Below are 23191 nucleotides of genomic sequence, written 5' to 3' on the forward strand. Positions count from 1 at the left end.
TTGGTCAAAGGAAGTTGGGAGTGTGGAGACCTCATCAAATGTGCACATGTCATATGCATGATGTAATTCAATGAAAAGAACAACTACATCACTTGAAGGTAATAGCCTTAGTTGAATCTGGTTAGTCATCCCCGCCCTATTGCTCCCCCTCATGCTTGAACAGTGGAGCACGGGAGCACGGGGAGCTGCCAGTTGGCTGAGTTCCCAATATAATGTGCATAATAAATAGTGTGGATAATTAGTAAGGTTCCTAGGACGGAGAAGTATTACATTTTTGTGCTAAACTGTTTGGTAATAGTTACCCAATCAATAAACCCGAGCGTCCACACGTGGAAGCTTGTTGTGACCGTCGAATCACACGGGTGAAAGTTTGATCCTCGGTAATTCGTTCTAGATAAAATAATCAAGAGTCCTAAACACGGCAAGGACGGTGGATCTAGCCCATGCATTTTTGTCGATATTTTTTTTGGTCTGTGAGCGCTGAACTCTTGTGAATGCGGATCTCCCACCAATTCTGAAGTCATTCCTCTGGTGCGACCATACACCGTCTCAAAGTTTTAGATGCTGATATCAGTTTGGTATTGCATAGTACTGATTCTAGCTATAGCCTTTCTCGAGTTAGTATAATGGATGGAGAATGCTTTCCTTTATCGACAGCAGTGAGAATGCATACATTACACATATTCATAGCCTGCATGTGCTTATGTTTGTGCACATACACACACGCGTACATATATATATCTCTTATGTGGCAGGTATGGATGTGAATGTGGTATTTATGCACGAGAAAGGATGCTCTTTTTTTTTTTGCAGGTTCCTGTAGCAGCTCAAAATGCCTCGTGGAAGAGTGTCTGCGCATATCCACTCACCGACCATGGATGTGATCGTAGACATGGGTCATCCTTTTCTCAACAGAACAGTGGATGGCTTTTTGAAGATAGGAGCGGTTAGGAACTTGTCATACCAAAGTTTTACATTTATCTCATACCAAAGTTTTACATTTCATGTCCTAGCATGCCCCTTGCCATAGACTGCAGTAGAAGGCCACCAGTTTGTACCCTAATCATCTACTATTTAGGCAATATCTGTTACACAAGTTTTGCAATTGAGTTCGATAGCTCAATGCATTGCTGCCTATGGGTTTGTCTACAAACCACGTGCTGTTTGATGTGTTTGTGTAATACAGACGCATTTGAATTTACTTATGTGCTGCAATTGCAGGTGGGTGCTGCCCATGCAGCTGCACAAGGCATTTTCATAAATTTCAAAAAAGGTGTGAGCCTTAGAGATGCTTGGTGGTGGAGTTGCTTGCTTTTTCTTTTTGTCAAGACATACTAATTCTCCTTGGACTTTTCTTTAGCATGGTGATGATTGCATGTATCTCCTCTGTCTTGTTACAGAAAGCGTTACGAAGCGCGACCTTGAAGATATGGTAAGTTTTAAGTATCCACACATGGTAAGTTTTAATGCCTGAGACACTGAAGTATCTTCAGTGTCTCAGGCATTTTTACTGCTATTGACCTTCATCCCGTATAGATACAGTTTGTTCAGCTCTGTTTGCCCTTTTTTACCAATGGTCTGAATGCAGAATTTACAGAACAATGCTGATGTTCATGAATATATAAGGTCCCAATACATTTGATCTGAGGTTTTATCTTGCTAAACTTTGTGGGTCTCCTATTGTTAGCTTGGAACTTTAAGTGAAAACATCTGTTCATGTAAAAAGATTTGTTGTCTGTTACATTCAGGCATTTCTTGGAGAAATATAGTGGTATGCATTAGGTGCTTCCATTGCTTCCAAAGATGTAGACACATGCCTCCCTTGAGGTCTATTGGTATTGGCTGAAGTCATAGATTCCCAGGTCTACATGTGAGATCTGTATTGCTAACAGAAAAAGAGGTTTTTTTTTTCCCCTTTTTTTTGGGGGGGGGGGGGGGGGACGAGTGAAGAGCCAGATTGACATGCCTTGAAGTACGTCAAGATTTAAATTCAACATGCCTTGGAGAGATAGTGCTTTAGCAGTGTCACGTTCTCTATGTTGCAAAAGGGGGGACCATGGGGTGGGTTTTCAGCTCATAGGTAGAAGTAAGTTTCATACACTTGTGCTGTAAGGGTGAGTGATGACAGCTTGGTAGGGAGGAGGAAGAGTAGTAGCTGAGCTTGGGGTAAGTTGGGCTTTAAATAAATTGCCTTGCCAGCGAGGCAGCGAGGCCATCAGTTGCCTAGTTGGTGAGATATTTGTTGCTGGGGGGGGGGGGGGGGGAAGGACGAGTGAAGAGCCAGATTGACATGCCTTGAAGTATGTCAAGATTTAAATTCAACATGCCCTGGAGAGACAGTGCTTCAGCAGTGTCGCGTTCTCTATGTTGCAAAAGGGGGGCCATGGGGTGGGTTTTCAGCTCATAGGTAGAAGTAAGTTACATACACTTGTGCTGTAAGGGTGAGTGATGACAGCTTGGTAGGGAGGAGGAAGAGTAGTAGCTGAGCTTGGGGTAAGTTGGGCTCTAAATAAATTGCCTTGCCAGCGAAGCAGCGAGGCCATCAGTTGCCTAGTTGGTGAGATATTTGTTGCTTGCTTCAAGCAAGGGTAGTAATTGTTACATATTGTTCATCACGTTCTACGACTTGGCCAATCGTTCCTCTTTCCTTTTTGCATTCCTGGCATAGATCACATGACAAGTGGGACTGTTGTAGGTGTCACTTTTCTTGCATTGCTTAGACTCCTCTGGTACTCAAGGAAACTATATCACAACTAGTGTGTCATGCATCTTTCTTCCTCATACTTGATGACCTTGTGTTACTAGCTTCATGCTCTCTCTCTCTCTCTCTCTCTCTCTCCACCTATAAAATGGTATGCAGCAAAGTATAACAAATGCAAACAAATTTTGTATCAAACATGAGACTAATGCCGAAACATAATTAATAGTAGTGAGCTTTTTGTAATGAAGCAACAACTGAGGGTGCACATGCACATGGGCTTGGTTTAGGCACATGGGCTTAGGACATCTCTATACATGTGGGATTAGGGCACATGTGGCCTTGGGGCTAACATGGCCTATGTACTTGGTACCTTTTGATTACCCTCTTGATATCTCTTGATCATTTGACATAATCTTGGAGCCTTTTGGCTTACATAGATTCGAACTTATGGAAGGCTATTTCCATTCTCTTGGTGAGAGACTAAATCACTTAGGCACTATGGATTTATATGTGATTAGCACCTTAGTTACATGCAAGCTTTCATGTTGATTTTCCCATATCTCAGCTTCATTTCGATCATATCTTAGCTTTATTTCAATTGGTCTCAGAGCTCTTGGCTTTGATCTTGGTATTTTGATTAGAGAGTGATTAGAGCACTTAATTATTTTTGGATTAGAGTTATTGTATATTTTTGAATAGTCATTCCTTTGAGTGTTCTTGATCTTCGGATTAGGATCAATAACGGTTTAAAGTAGTCAAGTTTTTGAGTTTATGTTAATTTCTTAATTAACATTTTCTTAATAAATTTTAATTTTTGAGTATAGATTTACAGGAGATTTTAGAGCCCTAATCTCTATCATTAATGCAAGATTTACTTGGATTAGTGTTTCTTCTTGCTAAATCTATCCATAAACCCTAGTTTTCTTCCACATTTGCCTATTTTTTGGGGAGTCTTGGCTGTTTGGAGAGAACTGTTGGTTGTTGTGTAAATCTTGGTGTAGAGTTCATCTAGAAAGGGTGTAGATTGCAGTTTTGTTATGGTTTTGAGTAGATTTGTGTGCAGCTTGCAGTTTTGTTGTAGGTTTATGCAAAGTTTATGTGCAGAGTGGTGGAGTTATCAAATCTATTACAGATTGTGTAGAATGTGCTATGCACAGTGCAGTTTACAAGGTCCTTGGTGAAGATTTATATAGTTTGCAAGATTATGTACAAAACTCAAGCAAAGGATTAGTGCTAATCTTATGATAAGTGACTAATCTTGACTAATTTAGGCAAATCAAGTAGTTTACAACACTCTACAATAGTTTGTAACAGTTCAAAACAGCTTGATTAAGGTTCTTTAATTTTGATTGAGGCTATTTCACAAGGAGAAGTGGTTTTGGCTTGAGCAACTTGCTGTCTGCTAAAAGTGCAGACCCATGTCCAACAGTACTTAACGGTTGTCAATCTTGTCCGAATTTACGCAATACCTAGGAGACCAACACCAACAGTAAGCTAAGCAGATGGGACCTTCTTGAGGCTATGTTGCATAGGTGTTGTAGCTAAGCAGGAAGTTTGGGGAAGTATAAATTGAGGATATTGCCCTTCCAAAGGCTTCTTCGAGAAATTGCAGAGGATTTCAAGATTGATTTGCGCTTTTGTAGTCAAATGTTTGGGATCTTCAAGAAGTTGCAGAAGCTTACCTAGTTGGCTTGTTTGAGGATCCCAACCTATGTGAATCGTATGGCAAGCGGGTCAACACCATGCCCAAAGACATTCAACTAGCAAGGTGAAGTGAGAAGATGGAAGAGGTTGCCATGGTCGCTATGCTCTAAAGCTTCGACTGCCTAAGCAAGGATCTAGGCAAGGCTTTTATAACCTATCCAAGAGCAGTTTTCGCATTCTGTTATGCACAGACATCTACCAATATGCTAGAGTTGTTATTGAGGTGACATGGCTCGTGATAAAGGTTGGTGCGCTTTAGCCTTAAAAAAAAAAAAGTGCCTTTGATCTTCATTGAGTTCGGAGTTCTTAGCAACGTTAGAGAAGAGAATGATCGGCTGAGAGAAGAATTAGATGCCTCGAAAAGCCACGTTGATCAGTACAAGCAACTTGCTCAAACAATGAGGAAGCACTTCTTCGAATGGTGGTGTCATAACTATTTCAAAGAAGAAGCAGAGAAAGAGGAGCACATCAAAGCTTGAAAGGTGAGCTGGAGAGAGACCATGAACTATGGCGTACTACCCAAAACAACAACAAGTGGCAAGTTCTTCTTCAAGCAGATACTATACGGTAACTGATAATGGTATCTGAAAGCAACGAAAAATCTAGACAAAGAAGTGACAAAGTTGGGAGCCAAGGCATGGTCTCTCTCTTTCTTTGTGATTGGTCTCTGTGCATTCTTGAGGTAGCGCAGAGTAGCACGAGAGGGAGGGAGAAAGAATCTGAACTAGCTAGTAGCACAAGAGTTGGACACCACAGCTTTTTATGCATGAGTACATTTTGAAGTTGGAGGAGATTGATCACCAAAACTGCTTCATCGCTCTTGAAGAGATAGGCAAAACCAGAATCACGCCATTTTGTTCGAGAGACACGATAGTGCAGATCATGCTATTTCGTTCCAGAGACATGACAACGCGGAGTTTTTTTTTGGGAAAAAAAAGCTTCATTAAAAAAAAAAAAAAAGAAAGGCAGCTTCATCGAGCTTAGCTCTGAGTAGGGCCAGGATCACCAAGCTTCATATCTCAACTCGGCTCTCATGGGACCTTGTTCGTGGGCTAGAGAGAAGAGTGTTGGCTCGCCAGCGTGAGAAGAAGAAGGAAATGAGCTTCACAGAGTGATTGAGCTCTCAACCGTAGCAAAAAGTGGCCACCACACCATGCTAGATGGAAAAAAGATGAAGAAACCAAAAAAGAAAAGTTTTTATTAAAAATCGTTAGGCCTTAGGGTTTACTTGGGTTTTTTTCACCCTCCTTGTCCACAACTCACACACTCACATCCTTGCCAAATTTGGTCTTTCATGCCTTGCCCACCAGATTGGACCATTTACTCATATTTAACCCCACTCTCACACCTCTACACTAATTTTTGTAAGAGGTTGCTCACATGTAGCTTAGCCTTTGTATATTGTGAGGGTTTATCCTCGCAATTGGGGCTTGTTTATATGTGAGTAGTGGGGTTGGATGATTGAGCAATTTTGTGGTGGTGTTTACACATTTCGGGTGTTTTGGTGGAGGTTATTCATATGTGTTGTGATATTTTTTTTGCATTGCTAGCCTTGTCCACACGCCTTGTGCATTGTGGGCACACTTTGGCTTTTTTTTGTAGACCTTGTTTACACGCATTGTGATTGGTGTGGTGTTTTCACACGTTTTGAGTGTGCTGGGTGGTGTTCGCACAGAAGTATTGGTTATTCTTATTACGTCTATTCTTCTTATGACCGACACATTACATACCATCATCGTCATCGACATCATTATGTTACCATCTCAGTCATAGTCATCGTCATCGACATCACTATGTTACCATCTCATATCGTGATCTTAGGAGGGTTGCTCATGCATCGACTTCATGGCTCTACGATCGATATTTCTAGTTGCCATTTTGTGTCATGGTTCACATATCTTTTGTCACTTTCAAATATACTTTTGAAAGTTCGAGGCTTAGACCCCTAGATACTCATTTGTCGACCTTTGCTATGACGAGGCGGCATACTCATACCATTGTTGGATATTCGAGCTTGCAGAGTTGTTGCCTAGTCACTTGAGGCATTCGTTTGATGAGGTGGATATATGTGCTAGATGGTCCGCACACGACGACTTCATCGACTCATTGCTTGGTTATCTCGACATAGATGGCTCGACATTGTTCGCATGGGACGAGTCTTTCTTTGGTGACTTGTACGAGTGTCCTTCACTCTTGAGCCACCATGATTATGTTTCTGATGGTATAGATTATATCGATATGGATCTAGATGATGATGATGATGTATTGTATACTTATACACATGATGCTATATCACACACACACATACGATGATATTAATTTATCACATATACATGCACATGACGATAGTCATACATATGCACATGATGACATGGAAACATACACGATGATGTATGTGATAGTGATTTGTGTGAGCTAGATCACGTGGGCATGATCTCGAGGTCAAGGATGGCATCGAGCATTACGAGTGTTGATACACCTAGGCCCACCTACCTTCTTGGGGGTCATAGGGATGCATTTGATGATCATGTGGTCTGGTATCGATTAGTGATGCATCCATTTCATCTATTAGGCTTTAGCACTCATGAGGTTAGTGATACTTCGCATGTGGAGTCATGGGACGCCTATGAGCATAGGCCTGAGTTTCTTGTGTTAGATGTGTCAAGCTATTCTTCTAGGACTTCTACATGTGGGGACATTCATGATATCACTATTAGTAGCTCTCATAACTTATCTGGCAGCGTTTGTGTGGATATAGTGTATATATTTGAGCAGTTAGGCATTGAGCATGATGTTAGTGATGACTTTACTGTGGTGAGACCTCGTAGGGGAGGCAAGATTATATGAAATCACTAACCATGGAATCTCCAAGGTCACTGAAGTCATCCTCATAAGTATGGTCTATCTCTATCAACACTAGATCTAAAAACATGTCTAAGTTAAATGCAAAACTCTCTAGATCTATATGAGGTGGTTTCACTTATTTCTCATATGGGATACATTGTAAGTCTTCGGTGAAAATGATACTTACAGTGTTCTTGTTTATCATGTTTTTACCTTAGAGGATCACACACACAGACAGATTTATACATGAGGATTTGGTGCATGGTTTGGATCGTACCGAGACACACATTGATATAGTGGACGAGGGTATTAGTTCACATTTGTTCTTACACGATGCTGACCATGAGATATTTTCCTTTGGCTTCCATGATTGTCAACACGATCCTATTTTCTTTGGAGCCAGGATGTTCATTTTTGGGTGCATCATATGCCACTTGAGATGTATGGTAGATGATTATGTGGTATGACATTCAGATTCACCTGCGATACATTTTGGTCTTCGCCTACATGATGTTTCTTTGTGCTAGTATTGTTTGACATTCCGGCCACGAGTTTCGAGCTCATTCGGTGGATATCTTCAGTGCCAGATTCACACTACGACTGGGATTTTGCTTGGCTTGGATTTCCTTTCCATCTAGGTGGTCGTATCCTCAGCCTTATCTTCGACGGCATGCCATGTTCCTTTCTGTTTGATCCCGAAGGTCATATGACTCCTTTTCATGTGATTCCGGGGGTCCTGCGACTTTGGTGTCGACATCGCACAACTCGTATTTTTGGCATCAATTTGCTTCGGCATCGACACTCTGTTATGGTTGATTTTTGCTTTTGTATATAGCCTTTTATGTGTGTCTATTTTGTGCATGACCACTCTTTGATTTGGAGGACGAAATCATTGTAGGAGGGGATGGTTTGTAATGAAGTAACAACTTAGGGTGCTATTACTACCCTTACACGTGGCAAAATGTGGGACGTGTACATTGTTATGTGGGATTTACACACTAGTAATGCGTGGGACATGTGGACGTTGCGTGGGTAAACCAATGGCGGCATACTATTACACACATCATCGCTTATAATAATAATTGTGAACGGGTAACGTTCGTGGGTAACGGTTGTAGGCCAAAGATCGAGGGATGTGTAGCATGGGGGTACTTGCAAGGACACAGGGGACGCGTGAGAGTGGTGTGTGGCCGGTAAGGTACACTGGACACCCGGGGTCACCGTAATTTTAGCTAGAGCTCCAGATTATATCTGTCGGGCTATGGATCATGCGGTTAAGTATGCTAATCCTAAGAGGATAGCTCATTCTTTTAAAGAAGGAGAGAAAGTGTTTCTACTTGTCCTCGGAGATTGGAGATGCTTTGTGCGGGTAAATCTACCAAGTTTTTGTGTAGATAATGTGGGCCGTGGATGATTTTGAAACGAGTTGGGAGATGTAGCTCATAAATTAGACTTACCACAAGATTGTCGTTTCCACCCAGTATTTCATGTGAGTCGATTGTTAGCTTCACGACGGTGATAATTTAGTTGATGATATGATTGCTTTGCAAGAACCTAATCAAGAAGATCATGGACTAGAATAGATCCTGGAAGGAAGAGAAAGACGATTGTGAAATCGTACTCTTCGTGAGTTCCTTGTAAAATGGAAAGGACATCCTTTGACAGATGCAACTTGGGAAGTGGAATTTTAGTTTCGAAAGTATTATCGTCAATTTGTCATCGAGGACGATGATTCCTAAAAGGGGTAAAGAATGTTTACGACCCTTACACATGGCAACACGTGATAACGTGGCAGCACGTGAGACTTACACGTGGTAACACGTGGGACGTGTACATTGTTACGTGGGATATACACGCCAGTAATGCGTGGGACACGTGGACAGTGCGTGGGTAAACCAATAGCGGCATACTATTGCACATCATCGCTTATAATAATAAGTGTGAACGGGCAACATTCGTGGGTGACGGTTGTAGGCCCAAGACCCAGTGATGTGTAGCATGGGGGTACTAGCGGGGACACAAGGGGCGTGTGAGTATGTTGTGTGGCCGGTAAGGAACACACTGGATGCCCGAGGTCATTGGTATATATAATGGTTGGGTGGTTAAACATGGTATGCCAAGCTAGGTTTATTTTTGCTATTGTCGAGTTCATCTTCTCCTCTCTCATGTTTTTTTTGCATGAGGCTAGATACAGAGACCTTGCCTGCCTTGCATGGAGATCTTACAGGTGTACATGCACATGGGCATGGTTCTAGGCACATGGGCGTAGGACATCTCTATACATGTGGGATTAGGGCACATGTGGCCTTGCGACTAAAAAAGGCACATGGCCTATGTACTTGGTACCTTTTGATTACCCTCTTAATATCTCTTGCTCATTTGATATAATCTTGGAGCTTTTTGATTTGGGCTTATGGAAGACTATTTCCATCCACTTGGTGAGAGGCACTTAGGCACTATGGATTTGTATGTGATTAGCACCTTAATTACATGCAAGCTTTCATGGTGATATTTCCATATCTCAACTTCATTTCAATCATATCCTAGCTTCATTTAACTTTTGGAAGATTTAATGATTATAAGTTTGGAGATAATTTTACACAGATGGTATTTAGAAAGGCAATATTTGTCAAGAGGGTAATCTTAAAGTTAGTGTTTGTCAAGAGAGATCTTCTTACATATTGTAGCTATTATGGGTCTTTATGTAATGCAAAAAATTTCCAAAAATGAAAATTTATTGCTTTTAGCTTGTAAGACTCTTTAATGGATGTTTATAAGTGATTCTGTCTTGAGCTTTGGAATGAGCCACTTAAGAGAGGCTGATGTCCCAATTAAGGTAAGCGGGTACTTGAAAGATATTGCTGGAGTTATTTGAGTTATGAGAGCCTTTAATTTTCCTTGTAGCATAGATGATAAGGCTACATCTCTTTCTCTTTAAAATTTTGACTTTACCTTTGAACTGGGATAAATTCAAAAGATATGAAATTTTGTATATTTGGTTTTAGACTTGAAAAGGACAATTGTAGAGATTTGTGCGTAGGAAATCAGCTTTACTTTTTCTTCACTTAAGTTAGAAAAAAATGGTATAGACTCAAATAGGAGGAGGTATACTAAGATTGTAAATGTTTATGGAACGTTTGATTGCCACTAACACTTGTCTTGTTATTCTTCATAAACTATGTCAAGTGAGACGTTATGTTGATGACTTATTTGAAATAGCCTTGACATTGAAGATTTCCATTATTTCATGAACAAAGGCCATGTCTTTTTTTAGTGGTGGAATTTACCCTTGTGAATCTTGTGGCCTTGTTCTCTTTTTTTTTTTTCTTGAGAAAAAGATCCTTCTATTAGTTAATGAAAAAACAGCCACGAAGGGCTAAGTACAACCACGAAGGGCTAGATACAAACTCGCTTCCATGTACGAGGTGAGGATCAAATAATCAAAAGGTGGAGAAAGATGCACTTCCCCTCCAGGTGGCCGTTCTATGAGGAGAAGGCTCTCTCATACAGGGGGAGGGTGGGGGAGGGAATAACCCACACAGGTGGTCTGTAATGCCAAGTGGGATCACCACCTCTATCGGTGAGAAACTGGCGTGGGTGCCAGAGCCTCGAGAAAGCTTCCCGCCGCTTACGCATGTAGTTAGAGCCTCCCTGCAACTTCCCCCATTGATCGCGGAGGGTATGGATGATGTCGAGCCAAATGCTCCTGATGGACTCCGCATGCGGAGTGTGGGTCAGCCTCTGTGGCCCCAATGTCAATGCCCCATGTAATGGTATGGGTCGAGGTCTTGTCCATCGTGAAGATGAGGAGGATCTGATCCCAAACCTGCTGAGCCTTCGGGCAATCCCAAAGAGAGTGTTGTTGAGACTTCTGAGGGTGGCTGTACCTCAGACAAGCTATTGGTCAACCACCGATGGCCAACCATGTGCCAACCGCCAAGTTCTCGTGTGCCGTCAACCAGAGAAGATGATGATCTCTCGAGGCCGAAAATTGTCCCAAAGCCTCTTCCAAAAATTTGAAAGAAAATGCTATGAGAGGCCCTGTGACTGCCAATGTATTGCTGCTGTCGAGGTGCCATCAACCTCCAGCATTTGAATTCTGCGGCCCAGCTGCGCTATGTATGCAAAAAAGGGGATATCCAGAGTCTCCTCCCGATCTGTAAGATCATGCCAAGTCCACTTGCCTGGATCCCACTGGAGGCGCATGAGGGGCCAGCTCTCCCAAATCCATAGCTGCCAGTCTCTCTCCCTGGCCACCTTGGCCGGTGGGGGGTCTATGTGCCTGAAATCCGATCACCCTCACCCTCTGTAAGGTGCAGCCACTGAAATCCTCCATAGAGGGCTTTGACCTCTCTAATCTGCCATGGGGACCAATAGAAAAAGTGAGCAAACCACAGCCCTCATCCGTGCCATGGACTGCCAAGAGAATATCATGCCTAGTAAATAGGCCTAGCCACTGTTGGGGGGGGGTGTCAGAATATGCAGCGGAGATGATGACCAAGCCTGGGAACACAAGAGCAAAAGCAAAAAACGCAGGCAGAAAAACAGCACAAGAGAGAGACAGATGTAGGCGTGTAACTCTGCTCTATATACACAAGAAGATCCCGAGATATGATACAAATAAGGCATGGGGGCTGAGGAGCTATATATACTCCCCTAGAGGGGCAGTCGGCCAGCACTAAAAGTGTCCACGACTGGAGAAAGAGGTCCACGACTGCATAAATGCAGTCGGCCAGCTATCAGATGCCCACGACTGGTAAAAGGCAGTCGGCCAGCAGCCCTGAAGCCCACGACTGAAGAAGATCCAGTCGGCCAGCACTGGGGTGCTCCCGGCATCATCTGGCAGCCCTCCCAAGCCTCAGAAAAAATGGGAAAAATAGGGGAAAAATACGGAGAGTGGGGAAAAATGGGAAAACACCTCATAAGGGCGGGCACACCCACAACAAAGGCCCTGGTGTATAAATCTAGACAGGAGATGACTTCTAACACCCCCTCTCAGCTCCTGGCTGTTCCACCGTACTGTCCTCCGTCGAACAGAACTCCAGCAAGATGTCATCAGCAACGATCTGTTCACGAACAAAGTGCCTCTGGATGACCATGGGTTCCTCCAGTGGAAGCCCAAACCTGCAATGTAACCTCCTCCTGCTCCGTAAAACTGCTCCTGGGGCATAAGTAGATCTCCTCGTGTCCGGATCTCCTCCCCAAACCGAGTCACTCCAACCGTGGAGTCGGACTCCATCCAACAATCCCCCTCCTGTGTACAAGAGTCCATGATCCTTCGCATGTCGCAGAAACCACAGGAAACGCAATCCTGCCTCCCAAAGAGACATCTGCAACCAAGAGCTCAACTGCCTCATCAGGAAGCTCCCGTCCAATCTGGTATCCATCAACCAGATCAATGAACCATACAGCTTCTGAGTCACAGAGACATCACACTGCTCACAAGGATCAACACCTGTTACGGTGCACAAGCAAGTCCTGGAAACCTGATGAAACTTGTCAACCACCCCCTCTGAATCCGGAACCACAAAGCCTGGAGAAACCACCTCCTTCTGCAAGTAAACACATGTCACGTGCCTGGCTTTCCGAAAGGTCCCCGTGGAAAGAACATCCTCAACTACTGGAAGTTCTATGTCCCGAACACGACGAGACATCAGAGCATAAGTGACCTGTTCAGCTTCCTCTGACTCACGAACACAAGAACTACCAACCTCAGTACTGGAAAGTTCCTGCCAACTGCTGCCATCTACTGGTAAGCTATCCACCACCTGGTCTCGGAAAGCCCGTACCTGCAGCGTATCCACACTTGAGTAGCCATTACCAAACTGCCACTCATCACAATCTTGAGGACCTGGGAGAGAGAGTGCTGAAAGCCTGTAGACTCCATTCTCCACTCCACCTTCCCAAACCACTTGGCCTGTTGCTTTGTCCCGGAGAGCAACAAAATGCTCATCAAACTCCATCCGTACGCCAGTCTTGCAAACCTGATGCACTGACAACAGATGAAAACCAAGTGCCGGAACATACAACACCTGGGAGGAATGCTTCCCCCCTCTGCCATCGGGAACTATCTCCATCCTGCCCTCACTGTGAACTGGGATAGTGGACGTATCCCCAGTAAGAATATGACCAGAAAGCCTGCAGAGATCCTGTAAACCGGAACGGGAAGGAGTCATGTGCCTGGAAGCACCACTATCGAGAATCCACTCCCGAGTATCCGTTGCGGGGAGTCCTCCAATCTCCTCCCTGCCTGAAGAAAATGAAGCATCGGTGTCCATCACCTCCAGGTGCACAAAAGCCGGAGTCTTCATGATTGCTGAGGAATCTTCTCCCTTCTCGGTCTTCCGCTTGGGACACTGCCTCCAGTAGTGGCCTTTCTCGCCACAATCATTACAGGTCCTCTCTGCCTTTAGCTTCTCGCGGTCAGCGTCGGACTTCTTCTCAGAAGACTTCTCCGATGAAGCCTTCCCTTTGCCCGAATTACGGCCTTTCGACCGTTGGCCAGTAAAGGCCTCCGAACCTCCACCCTGAGGAGGGTTCGTGAAACGTTCCTCCTGGTCCAAGACCATTGGCACAAGCTCCTCCCAAGTAATGGTGCTGAGCCTGCCACTAGTGATCAACGAGGAATAGAAAGCAGAATACTGACCAAGCAAGTGGGAAAGTAACGTGATGGCCATATCTTCGGACGATATCTCTTTCCCAGCTTGAAGGACTTCCTGCTGAAGGGCCTGCAGCTTGTTAATGTGTTCCCGCATCGTCGAAGACTTTGCAGGGTTCATAACCCGCATCTGCACTTCCAAGGATATCCGCTTCATGGGTGACACCCTATTGTACAAAGAAGCCAAGTGCTCCCATATGCCTCTTGCCAGCGTCATGTGCTTCACATGGTTGATCACCTGTGGTGTGCAATTGAGGAATATAAATGACCGGACCCTGGCGTTGACGCGATCCCACATCTGTGTCTGGGCCTCCCGGTCCTTTCGGGTTGACGGTAACTCCCCTTCCTCTACTTCCGGCCGTGGAACACCAACGACGACGAAATCGGCGAGGTCGTAAGACTCCAGAACGGATTCCATCATCACCTTCCATATGCCGTAGTTGCTCCCGTCCAACTGACGGTCCACCGGGAACGTGGGGAGTGTCGGGATCTTCACATGTCTCTCGGCCATCTCAAACAGATCTGCCATAGCGGGGATGTACTCTGAAAAGGGTGGGTGGGTGGGAACAAAGAAGAACTGATACCTGCAAGTGGCTGTCCAGCAAATCAGCCCGCCTTCCTCTTGCTTCTCCTCTTCCCGAACAGTCCAAAACAGTCCACCAATCAGCCACAAAACAGCCCCCTCTTGCTCACACAAATCCCAAGACCTATCTAGAGCCTAGGCTCTGATACCATGTCAGAATATGCAGCGGAGATGATGACCAAGCCTGGGAACACAAGAGCAAAAGCAAAAAACGCAGGCAGAAAAACAGCACAAGAGAGAGACAGATGTAGGCGTGTAACTCTGCTCTATATACACAAGAAGATCCCGAGATATGATACAAATAAGGCATGGGGGCTGAGGAGCTATATATACTCCCCTAGAGGGGCAGTCGGCCAGCACTAAAAGTGTCCACGACTGGAGAAAGAGGTCCACGACTGCATAAATGCAGTCGGCCAGCTATCAGATGCCCACGACTGGTAAAAGGCAGTCGGCCAGCAGCCCTGAAGCCCACGACGGAAGAAGATCCAGTCGGCCAGCACTGGGGTGCTCCCGGCATCATCTGGCAGCCCTCCCAAGCCTCAGAAAAAATGGGAAAAATAGGGGAAAAATACGGAGAGTGGGGAAAAATGGGAAAACACCTCATAAGGGCGGGCACACCCACAACAAAGGCCCTGGTGTATAAATCTAGACAGGAGATGACTTCTAACAGGGGGGGGGGGTTTGGGATAGGTGTCAGCCACTCCTGAGGAATAGTAGAGTTGATGTCGAGGCTGAGTGTGTCTCTACCCTTGATCCCTACCAGGCCTCTCTCTTGACTCCTGAGCCTCCTGGGGTAGCTGCCTGTGTGCAAGCCAATCACCAAGGGACGTTGTGGGTCCTATCCTCAATGCTCCCCATGATACATGAAGTTGGCCCCCCAACATATGGCCATCGGGTAAACGGATCAAGGGGTTCTAGATCAAGGGTTGTCGAAGACGCTCCTTTGTGGCTAAATTTGCAGGCCCGTATCTGAGTGAAGATCCATCTAGTGCTTTGTTGCCAGGGGGTCCCGAGGCTTGGGTATGGGTTGAAATCCGGGCCGAGAGGAAGTGCTTCCAAGGCTCACCATCGGGAAGGTGTCACCAGTTTGGTCCTCTCACCAGTCTTGAACAATGTTTCACACACTGTTTGGAACCAAGGTGTGAACGGGATTTTTCCATAGAAGAAAGCAGGAACATTAACCGGCAAGGTTTTGGCCTGAAAGATGGCATCTGGACAAAAGTGGCATGGGATTTTCATCATTAAAGTGATGAGTTAGTGTTTTCACACACTATTAACACAGGGGTGGACATATTATTATTTGGGCATGGCCCAAAAAGTCAATAAAAGCCAGGTGCCCACCTTTTTTTATAGTCGGGACACTAAAGATGGCAAGTTTGGTCATTTATAGAGTTTTTGGCTCAAAAAAGCACAAAAGTTGCTATTATGGGCAAAGTTGAGCTATTTTAGTCAAAAGGGGAAAAGCACTGCAAATTTGGAGAGTCGAATTCATTAAAAGGGGAGCTGGTTCTCTCTTGGGGCATGCGCTCACATCTTCAGTAAGGGACCAACTCACCGTCTCTCTGATGCGCTGAAGCTGTCCATACAGCAGTGCCATACAGCTGCCGCCACCAGAAGAAGCAGCCGCACAAGTCGACTAGCTTGTTCTCTCTCCTCTTCTTCGCTGGCCGTGTGCTGCAGGTAGTGGCTGTTGGATCTGTTTTCTCTGGTCGTACAGCCTGGGCTGCATCTGGTTCTCCCTTGTTCTCTGTCCACTACAGCCATAGCGAAAGCTTCCTCTTTGCTCAGACCGAACAGAAGGGTCTGCAAGTGGCGTAGCATACTCTCTCTACTCTCCCTCTACGCTGATCGTACAGAGATTTAGCCGCTGACAGGCCTGTCTGTACAGTCGTACAGGGACAGTATAGCCCACACGTGTGAAGCTTAACCAGCCAGCCTTGAGGGCAGATTTGGGCCAGATTTTGAGGACAGTGTTGAGGGTTGTTTTGGAACTATCTTTGCACAGTTCTTGGGAGATCTTTGCGGATCGTGGACTTGCCGAAGTACTGTGCAGGCCGTACATTGGTACAGTGGTCAGGCGGGTTCTGCTCTCCCTTTTTGCTCAGGTTGTACAGTGGTACAGCTGCTGGGTCATTTCTTCCTCTCTTCATCACTCCCTTCTGGGCATTGGTTTAGGGCCTGTGTTTGGAGGAATCAGAGATTGTTTATGCAGAGACCTGGTATTGTTTGAGAGCCTTTTTCAGTGCTGTTTTGACACAGGGTTCGGCGTTGGGTTTGACACTACACCGGGCTGTTGATTCGTATTGGTTCTTGGAGCGGTTTGTGCTTTGATTCTTGTGTAAGTGTTGCCGAGGAAGCTTGTGGAAAATCCGGTGCAGTATTGCACCCGCACCTTGGTTTGATTGTAACCCGTTTGTTGGAATAAAGCAGCTCTTACGGGGGGCCGGCCATTACGGCTCAGTGTTGTGTCCACTTTAGCATTGTTTATGGTTATTTCCGCTGTGTTTTCATATCTTTCCCTGGTATCTGAAGTGACTGTCCATTGCATCCAAGTTCCCATCCGGTTTCAAGAGGAGTGCTCTAACAATTAGTTTGCCCAGTAGGTGCGGCTTTGAATGACGGGGTCAATGATTCCTAGGCCCCCTTTGCATCGCGGTTGAATGATCACTCTCGAGGCCACCTTGGCTTGGGCGGGCTCCCCATCACTGTCGGCCCACAAGAAGTTCTAGATCAACTCTCTGTGTCCACTCTGACGATATCCATCCTAATCACGCGGTTCTGCTTTGAGTGGGTGAGATCCAAAAATGAACAATCCAGGCTGTACTGAAAGGGTGGTAGTGCCCCTATCCGCAAACCATGTAGGTCAAACCATGATCTCATTTGAGCATACTAGCAATGAGTATCTCCATCCTTTGCCAACTGTATGGATGAGGTCAATGCCAATCGGGAGTACCTTTGCTAAGGGAGCTCCCATAGCCACTGTAAAAAGGTAACTGCGTGGAATAGGTTCTCGGTCACTATTGGTGCGGCACCCAGCTCAGCCCGAACAATCTGATGTGGTACCGATGATTTGCTCCAAATCATGTGGGCAATCATCATAATCAGTGGTCTCTCCATTTGCCTCCATCTCTCATCCGTTCCTCTCTGAGATTTGCGATGTATGTTAGGCCCCCAAATTGGAGCTTGGTACAGGAGGGTCGGTGTGACAAGTGTATCAAATAGCCACAATTTGGTGCCCGGCTCTTGAAACTGTATGTGTGCACACTGCCTCTCAAGTGCCCCCAAGGCTGCATGCCCTCGAGCTAATCTTGCTACTACTGCCTCCTTCAGGGAGAAACGCGGTCCTGTGAAAGTAACTCCCAAGTAGACATATGACCTGACGTACTCAACCGGCTCCCCTCGGAAAGTGAAGTGAGGCTCTGATCTCGTCACCCATGCCTGTGTGGTGTTAAACACCATAACCTTGGTTTTCCCAAGGTTCACTGTCAGATCTCTATCCGCACAGAATGCCTATAATGCATCCAGATGTCTCTGTAATCCCTCCGGAGAGTCTGAGATTAGAACAATATCATTAGCATATAACAAGATGGGTATCAACACCCTTGCTAGGCATGCCCCTGGGCCTCCCAACCTGTCTACATAATCGGAGACCACATCAATGTACAGTCCAAAGAGGTTGGGCGATAGCAGGCATCCCTGCTTCACCCGTATCGTGTTGGTCACCATATCGGATAGTCCGCTTGGAGCTCGGACTCTGCCTATAATAGACTCATACAAAGCATATATCCCCCACTTCATATCCTCAGGTACCTCAATGTCATGCAATCTGTTCATAAGCCTGGCACGTGGTACGGTATCGAAGGCTTTGTGGAAGTCCACAAAGCACCAGTATATCCTTCTCTTCTGTGCCCTGCCCTCTTCAATAAGTGCCCGAAGTGTCAATATGTGATCCAAGGTAGTAAATCCTCTCCTGAAGCCGGCCTGTCCCTGTGCTCGATGACCATGTCTCTCTGCCCAGCGGCTCAACTCCGACTCCAATATAGAGCCATATAGTTTGGCCAAGTAATGACCAATCATAATCGTCCTGTAGTTGCCTGGTACCATGGGGTCCCCACTCTTAAAGAGTGGTTCAATGATATGCTCTGTCCACCTTGCCGGGAAACCCTCACGAATGGCACGATTAAACACATGTACGATCAGTGGAGCCAAAGTGTCGCGCGCATATGAGAAGTGCTCTCCAACTAGCCCATCATGATTGTGTCCCTTTCCATTCTGTAACTTGTCTATTGCATCTAGCACCATCCGCATAGTAAAAAAGGTGCTGCTAGCCGGTCTAGCTCCCAGTGGAGGGGGGGTGGGGGGCTTTCCTGGAGCATCATATAGCTCTCTAGCATAAGCATGCCATGCCTCAGGTGTAGTAATTGGAGTATCAGGCTGTCTCTCCTGAAACATCTTCCATGCCCTCTTGCTGTCCTTCCCCAGGAAGAGTTGGTAGATCTCCTCCTCTAACTTAGCTAGGTAGGTTCGTTTCTTCCTCCGCACAAGGCGCCGAAAGATCATCCTGGCCTGTCTATGCGTGCGAGTCCCAATGGCAATCTCACGCTGTAGCTGTGCCCGTGTCTCACGACACTCATCATCATACCAATTGTTTTGTGGGACAGTGCCCCCGCGGGGGGGGGGGGGGGGGGGGGGGGATCATAGTGTAGGGAAACACATATGAGGCGGATGCATGTAGTACACCTGCCAATCCTCTCGTAATCTCGTCCAGAGGGCTAGGCCGGTCTAAAGCAAACAAGCCATCAGATACTGCATCTTAGTAAACTCCAACTGTCTCACGTGTAAACTAATATCTCGGGTACCTAGGTAGATGAGTGGTTGGCCCATCTCTCGAGGATCTACCTACTAGTGTGAAACTTAGGTATGCATGATCGACTGCTATGCCAATGGGCCGACTGGAAATCGTGAAACCCCGCACATTAGGTATTAATGAAGAAGATCCCATCAAGTAGTCCACTATGCTCACTCCCCCTTTAGAGTTCCAGTGTGTGAGAGCATCTGATCCTTGCCATCTCGATAGGCCATTGTATATGACCAACCCATGTGCTCTCTTGAGTGTGAGAAAATGCCTGCCATAATCTGTAATCTCCCCCTCATCCTGTGCTGATCTTTGCAACCCTACATCCTCTGCCGTGATCTCCGGGTACATAGTCTCGTGAGTATCATACAACTTTGTTTGCTTTGTGTGCCTGTACGTGCATTAAAGTCTCCTAATAGTAATATGTCTCCCATGCTGGCAAACCTCATGATATCATCATATAGTGGTGTATAGGGCGATTCTCTTGATGGTGCAAACTTGGAGTGGGTTGGGGGAAAGTAGCATACCGCCACATATGGCTCGCAGAGCCCCCCTCTGCATATTCGGACCCACATGTACCTTGCATCTGCATCTCTATGTACCACATGTATTTTGTCACGAAGCTCCTCTTTGAAAAGTATTGCCACTCCTGAAGATCCTCTGGTGCCTCCCACTGTGCATTTCTGAGGGCGGAACACTGATTCCCATCTATAACCCCACACGTCAGGAAGCCTCTTGTTTGTGCACTGATGGGTCTTCGTATACATAGCAATATCACTGTGTGTGAAAGTATCCTGCATCTGTTCTAAGGGCTCCATTGCAATTCCACATCGTGAATCGCAAGGTCTCATAGGCCGCGCACCGTTAGGCGGGCCTCCTCTCCGTAATGATGACTCGGCCATCTCTGTATACCGCCCATTTCCCTCCTTTCCTTGCCTCAAGCACACACGGTGGTGTTCCTTCCGGTGTGCTATCTGTGCTGGTGTAAGGTCCTCAAACAAATAAATCTTTTCCCCCTTAAGGCCCATCCTTTTGGAGAGGAAGGCCTTCTTCTTCTCCAAGTCACCAAACATGATGATCAATACCTTCGCCCTAGTTTCATCTTTGCCTACTCGTCATGCTCGAGTAATGGGTACAACAACGGCTCCAATTTTTGTTGCAAGAGCTTTTGCATCCTCTTGGGGATTTCCCTTATCTTCCCAACCAACTACGCGTACATGTAAGGCATGTGCCCGTCTCTTGGCTTCCTCTTCCAATGTAGCATTCATCACCTCTACTTTATTGACTAGTGTATCCAATGTAGAGAGAGAGAGAGATTAGGTGTCTACTAAAGACCCAATGTGCCTATGAGACCAAAGTGATACAATAATGTCCATGACATATCTCATCATGGAATGGAAAATAAAAACAGAAAGAAAACATAAACATAGCTATCTCATTGGGGTGATACAAAACTGTCCATGGAAACTCATCATGGAATACTAAGAACATAGAAACATGAGAGCAACATCAGCTCCGAGTAGGTGGTATACCACTCTCCAAAATATCAAGCATGGGGCTAATGAGTAGGCCGAGAGGTCTCCCTCAGCTATGTCTCGTGGAAAGGTAGCTCGATGGCGGTGGAGCATGTCTTGGATCTGGAGCTGATGAGGTGATCATGGCCGACGGGGGGGCCGGGGGCGTCGGGCATGCTGGAGTGCGGAGGCCTGGTCCGAGGTAACTCCTCTCGAGCGAGGTAGGTCCAGAGCAGCTTGTGGAGGGACCACAAGATCCACTATATCGGTGTCCTGGAAGTCAATGATCCTAGAGAGTGGACCAAATCCCTCATGAAATAGACAGTGAAACCTTCCGCGGATCTCTCTCTCTCTCTCTCTCAGCACACCCGATTGGGTCCCAAATACTCTCTGAAGGGCCCCCACCAAGGACTAGTGTATTTGCTTTAGTGAATGATGAAAAACGATTTGACTTTCTGTAGGTCTTCCGTGGCTGTAAATTTGCAGCCTGTGAATGACCTGACTCATGACCTTCAAGTTCACCTTGCTTGGGTTCTCCCTTTGGCTGTCTTGGCACTTGGTGAATAATGAGATGTTTTAGTCCCTAGATAGTTCCATGCTTTTATAAGACCAAACATTGCTAGTCGGTTTCCTTTAAGGGGGTTGGCCTGTAGATAATTTCCCCATGACCTGTTTTATGCACCAAAGAAGCGCCTTTCACATTGGGCAGCCATGATGTTGCTGGCCGAGTGCTTTTTAAAGCCTCCATGGGCTGGCCGATTGAGGCAATAGCTGCCCAGCCCTTCATGGGCTGTTGGGGTTGGCCATCGGGCCTCCTTGGCCCCTAGGGTGGCCCACTAGGCTACCCTTCATGTAGGCAAGGGCCTTGAGTGCAAGCCTAGCAAGGCGTGCCGTGACAGATTCAACCACATATCCAAGAGAAAGATATAGAGAGAGGGGGAGAGAGAAGGGATTAGGGAGCTTTGCACAATACACACACATTGAGCGGGGAACAGGCCCCGCTTCCTTTCAGGAATTTATTCATGAACAATCCATAGGCTTGCAAGCCAGGATCAATACAACCAATGAATACAAAATCAAACAAATGTGTTGATGTAGAAATCCAAGTTGGAGTCGATGTCGAGGCATGAGAGATCTCTGCTGCCGAGCACACCACGGGGATGACCCACAAGAATCTCTCACCGGGCTAGTGCCAGATCCAATATCCAAGTCCAAGTCCAAGTCCAAGTCCAAATCCAAGCCCCGATCTGGACCGCCTCTCGTGAGAGAGGCAAACAAAGGCACATCCTCCCTCAACCGGGGTTAAGAAAACCAAAACACTAGAACGGGATTACTTATAATTTGGCACAACCCCTTTTGCATATTTTCAGGACTACTCATAGGGTTATTTATGTCCAAGTCCAAGTCCAACTCCAAGTCCAAGTCTTGATCCAAGTCGAAGTCCAAATAACTCCAAGCTCGTGTTCAAGGCACACAAGAGATGTGTGTATATAATGTTTAGTGCCCAAATACAGTAGGTGGCAGTGTTTGAGGTGCTGTCAAATGGCGAGAATTCCACTTGGTGATGGCGGCACACGAGAGTCAGCAGCGTCCAAGCACTGGTGGTGGCTGGGCAGTGGTTTAGGTGGCTCAGCCAAGCAAGGGGCTGCACTGGCAGCAGTAGCAGCAACAATGTTGGCGGAAATAGCAGCAGCAACGCTTTGACGGTGGTATAAGCAGTGCAGCGAGCACAATGCGGTTGCAGGCTGCGCTGGGCAACAAATGGAAGCTGGTGCCGATTGGTTCAGGTGGTGCAGCCTGGAGGAAAACAACGCACAACAGTAGCTCAACTGCGCACAGGCGTCAGTGACCTGTAAATCAGATGCTGACAACAGAACTGCAGCAGGCAACCGACACACAGGCTAGTAGGTGGCAGAATTTTCCAGGTGTCTGTACAGTTCTGTACGGCTGTACGGATCCGTACAGTCGTCTGGACAGATGATGTCGTGGCACTGTAGTCGATGGAGGTGCTCTGAATCAGTGGGCTGTGATGATAAACTCCATGATTTGGTTGGTGATCAACAGGATGATGACTTCAACGAAGATGGCCACGCCTTAAAGATGATGTGACGAAGAGGTTGTTCTCCAACTTGATGCTGAGGATGCTTCTTTTATACTTGAAGGAAGCCTTGCTTTTTATCAAAATCTAGCAAGGCTTTTTCTTTTCTTTTCCTTGCTTTTCCCCTTTTAGCTTTTAAAAATAAGATATTACTCATCTTTTAATAAAGTTATTGTGCTTTGCTTTTCTAGCTTCAGGGCCTTGGTTTTTTGGCCCTGGAGCTGCTTTTTGGAA

At 46.0% G+C, this 23191-nt stretch overlaps 1 protein-coding gene across 4 annotated transcripts in view; it reads left to right on the forward strand.

The window, feature by feature from the left end:
* Window positions 1–354: 354 nt before the first annotated feature.
* LOC147610115 (outer envelope pore protein 16, chloroplastic-like) overlaps window positions 355–23191 on the forward strand; it is an 84037-nt gene continuing 61200 nt past the window's right edge. The window contains exons 1-4 of one of the 4 annotated variants that reach the window (XM_086786758.1): window positions 355–578; window positions 814–946; window positions 1222–1273; window positions 1401–1432. In XM_086786758.1, coding sequence (XP_086642884.1) covers window positions 833–946; window positions 1222–1273; window positions 1401–1432 — 198 coding nt within the window. In that variant the 5' untranslated portion in view covers window positions 355–578; window positions 814–832. Of the gene's footprint in view, window positions 589–813; window positions 947–1221; window positions 1274–1400; window positions 1433–23191 lie in introns of all 4 variants that reach the window. The other 3 variants (XM_086786756.1, XM_086786760.1, XM_086786759.1) reach the window with 3 other exon arrangements.

Source organism: Cibotium barometz, chromosome 50 (assembly GCF_041138505.1).
Source record: "Cibotium barometz isolate CiBa-2024 chromosome 50, ASM4113850v1, whole genome shotgun sequence".
Lineage (NCBI taxonomy): Eukaryota > Viridiplantae > Streptophyta > Polypodiopsida > Cyatheales > Cibotiaceae > Cibotium > Cibotium barometz.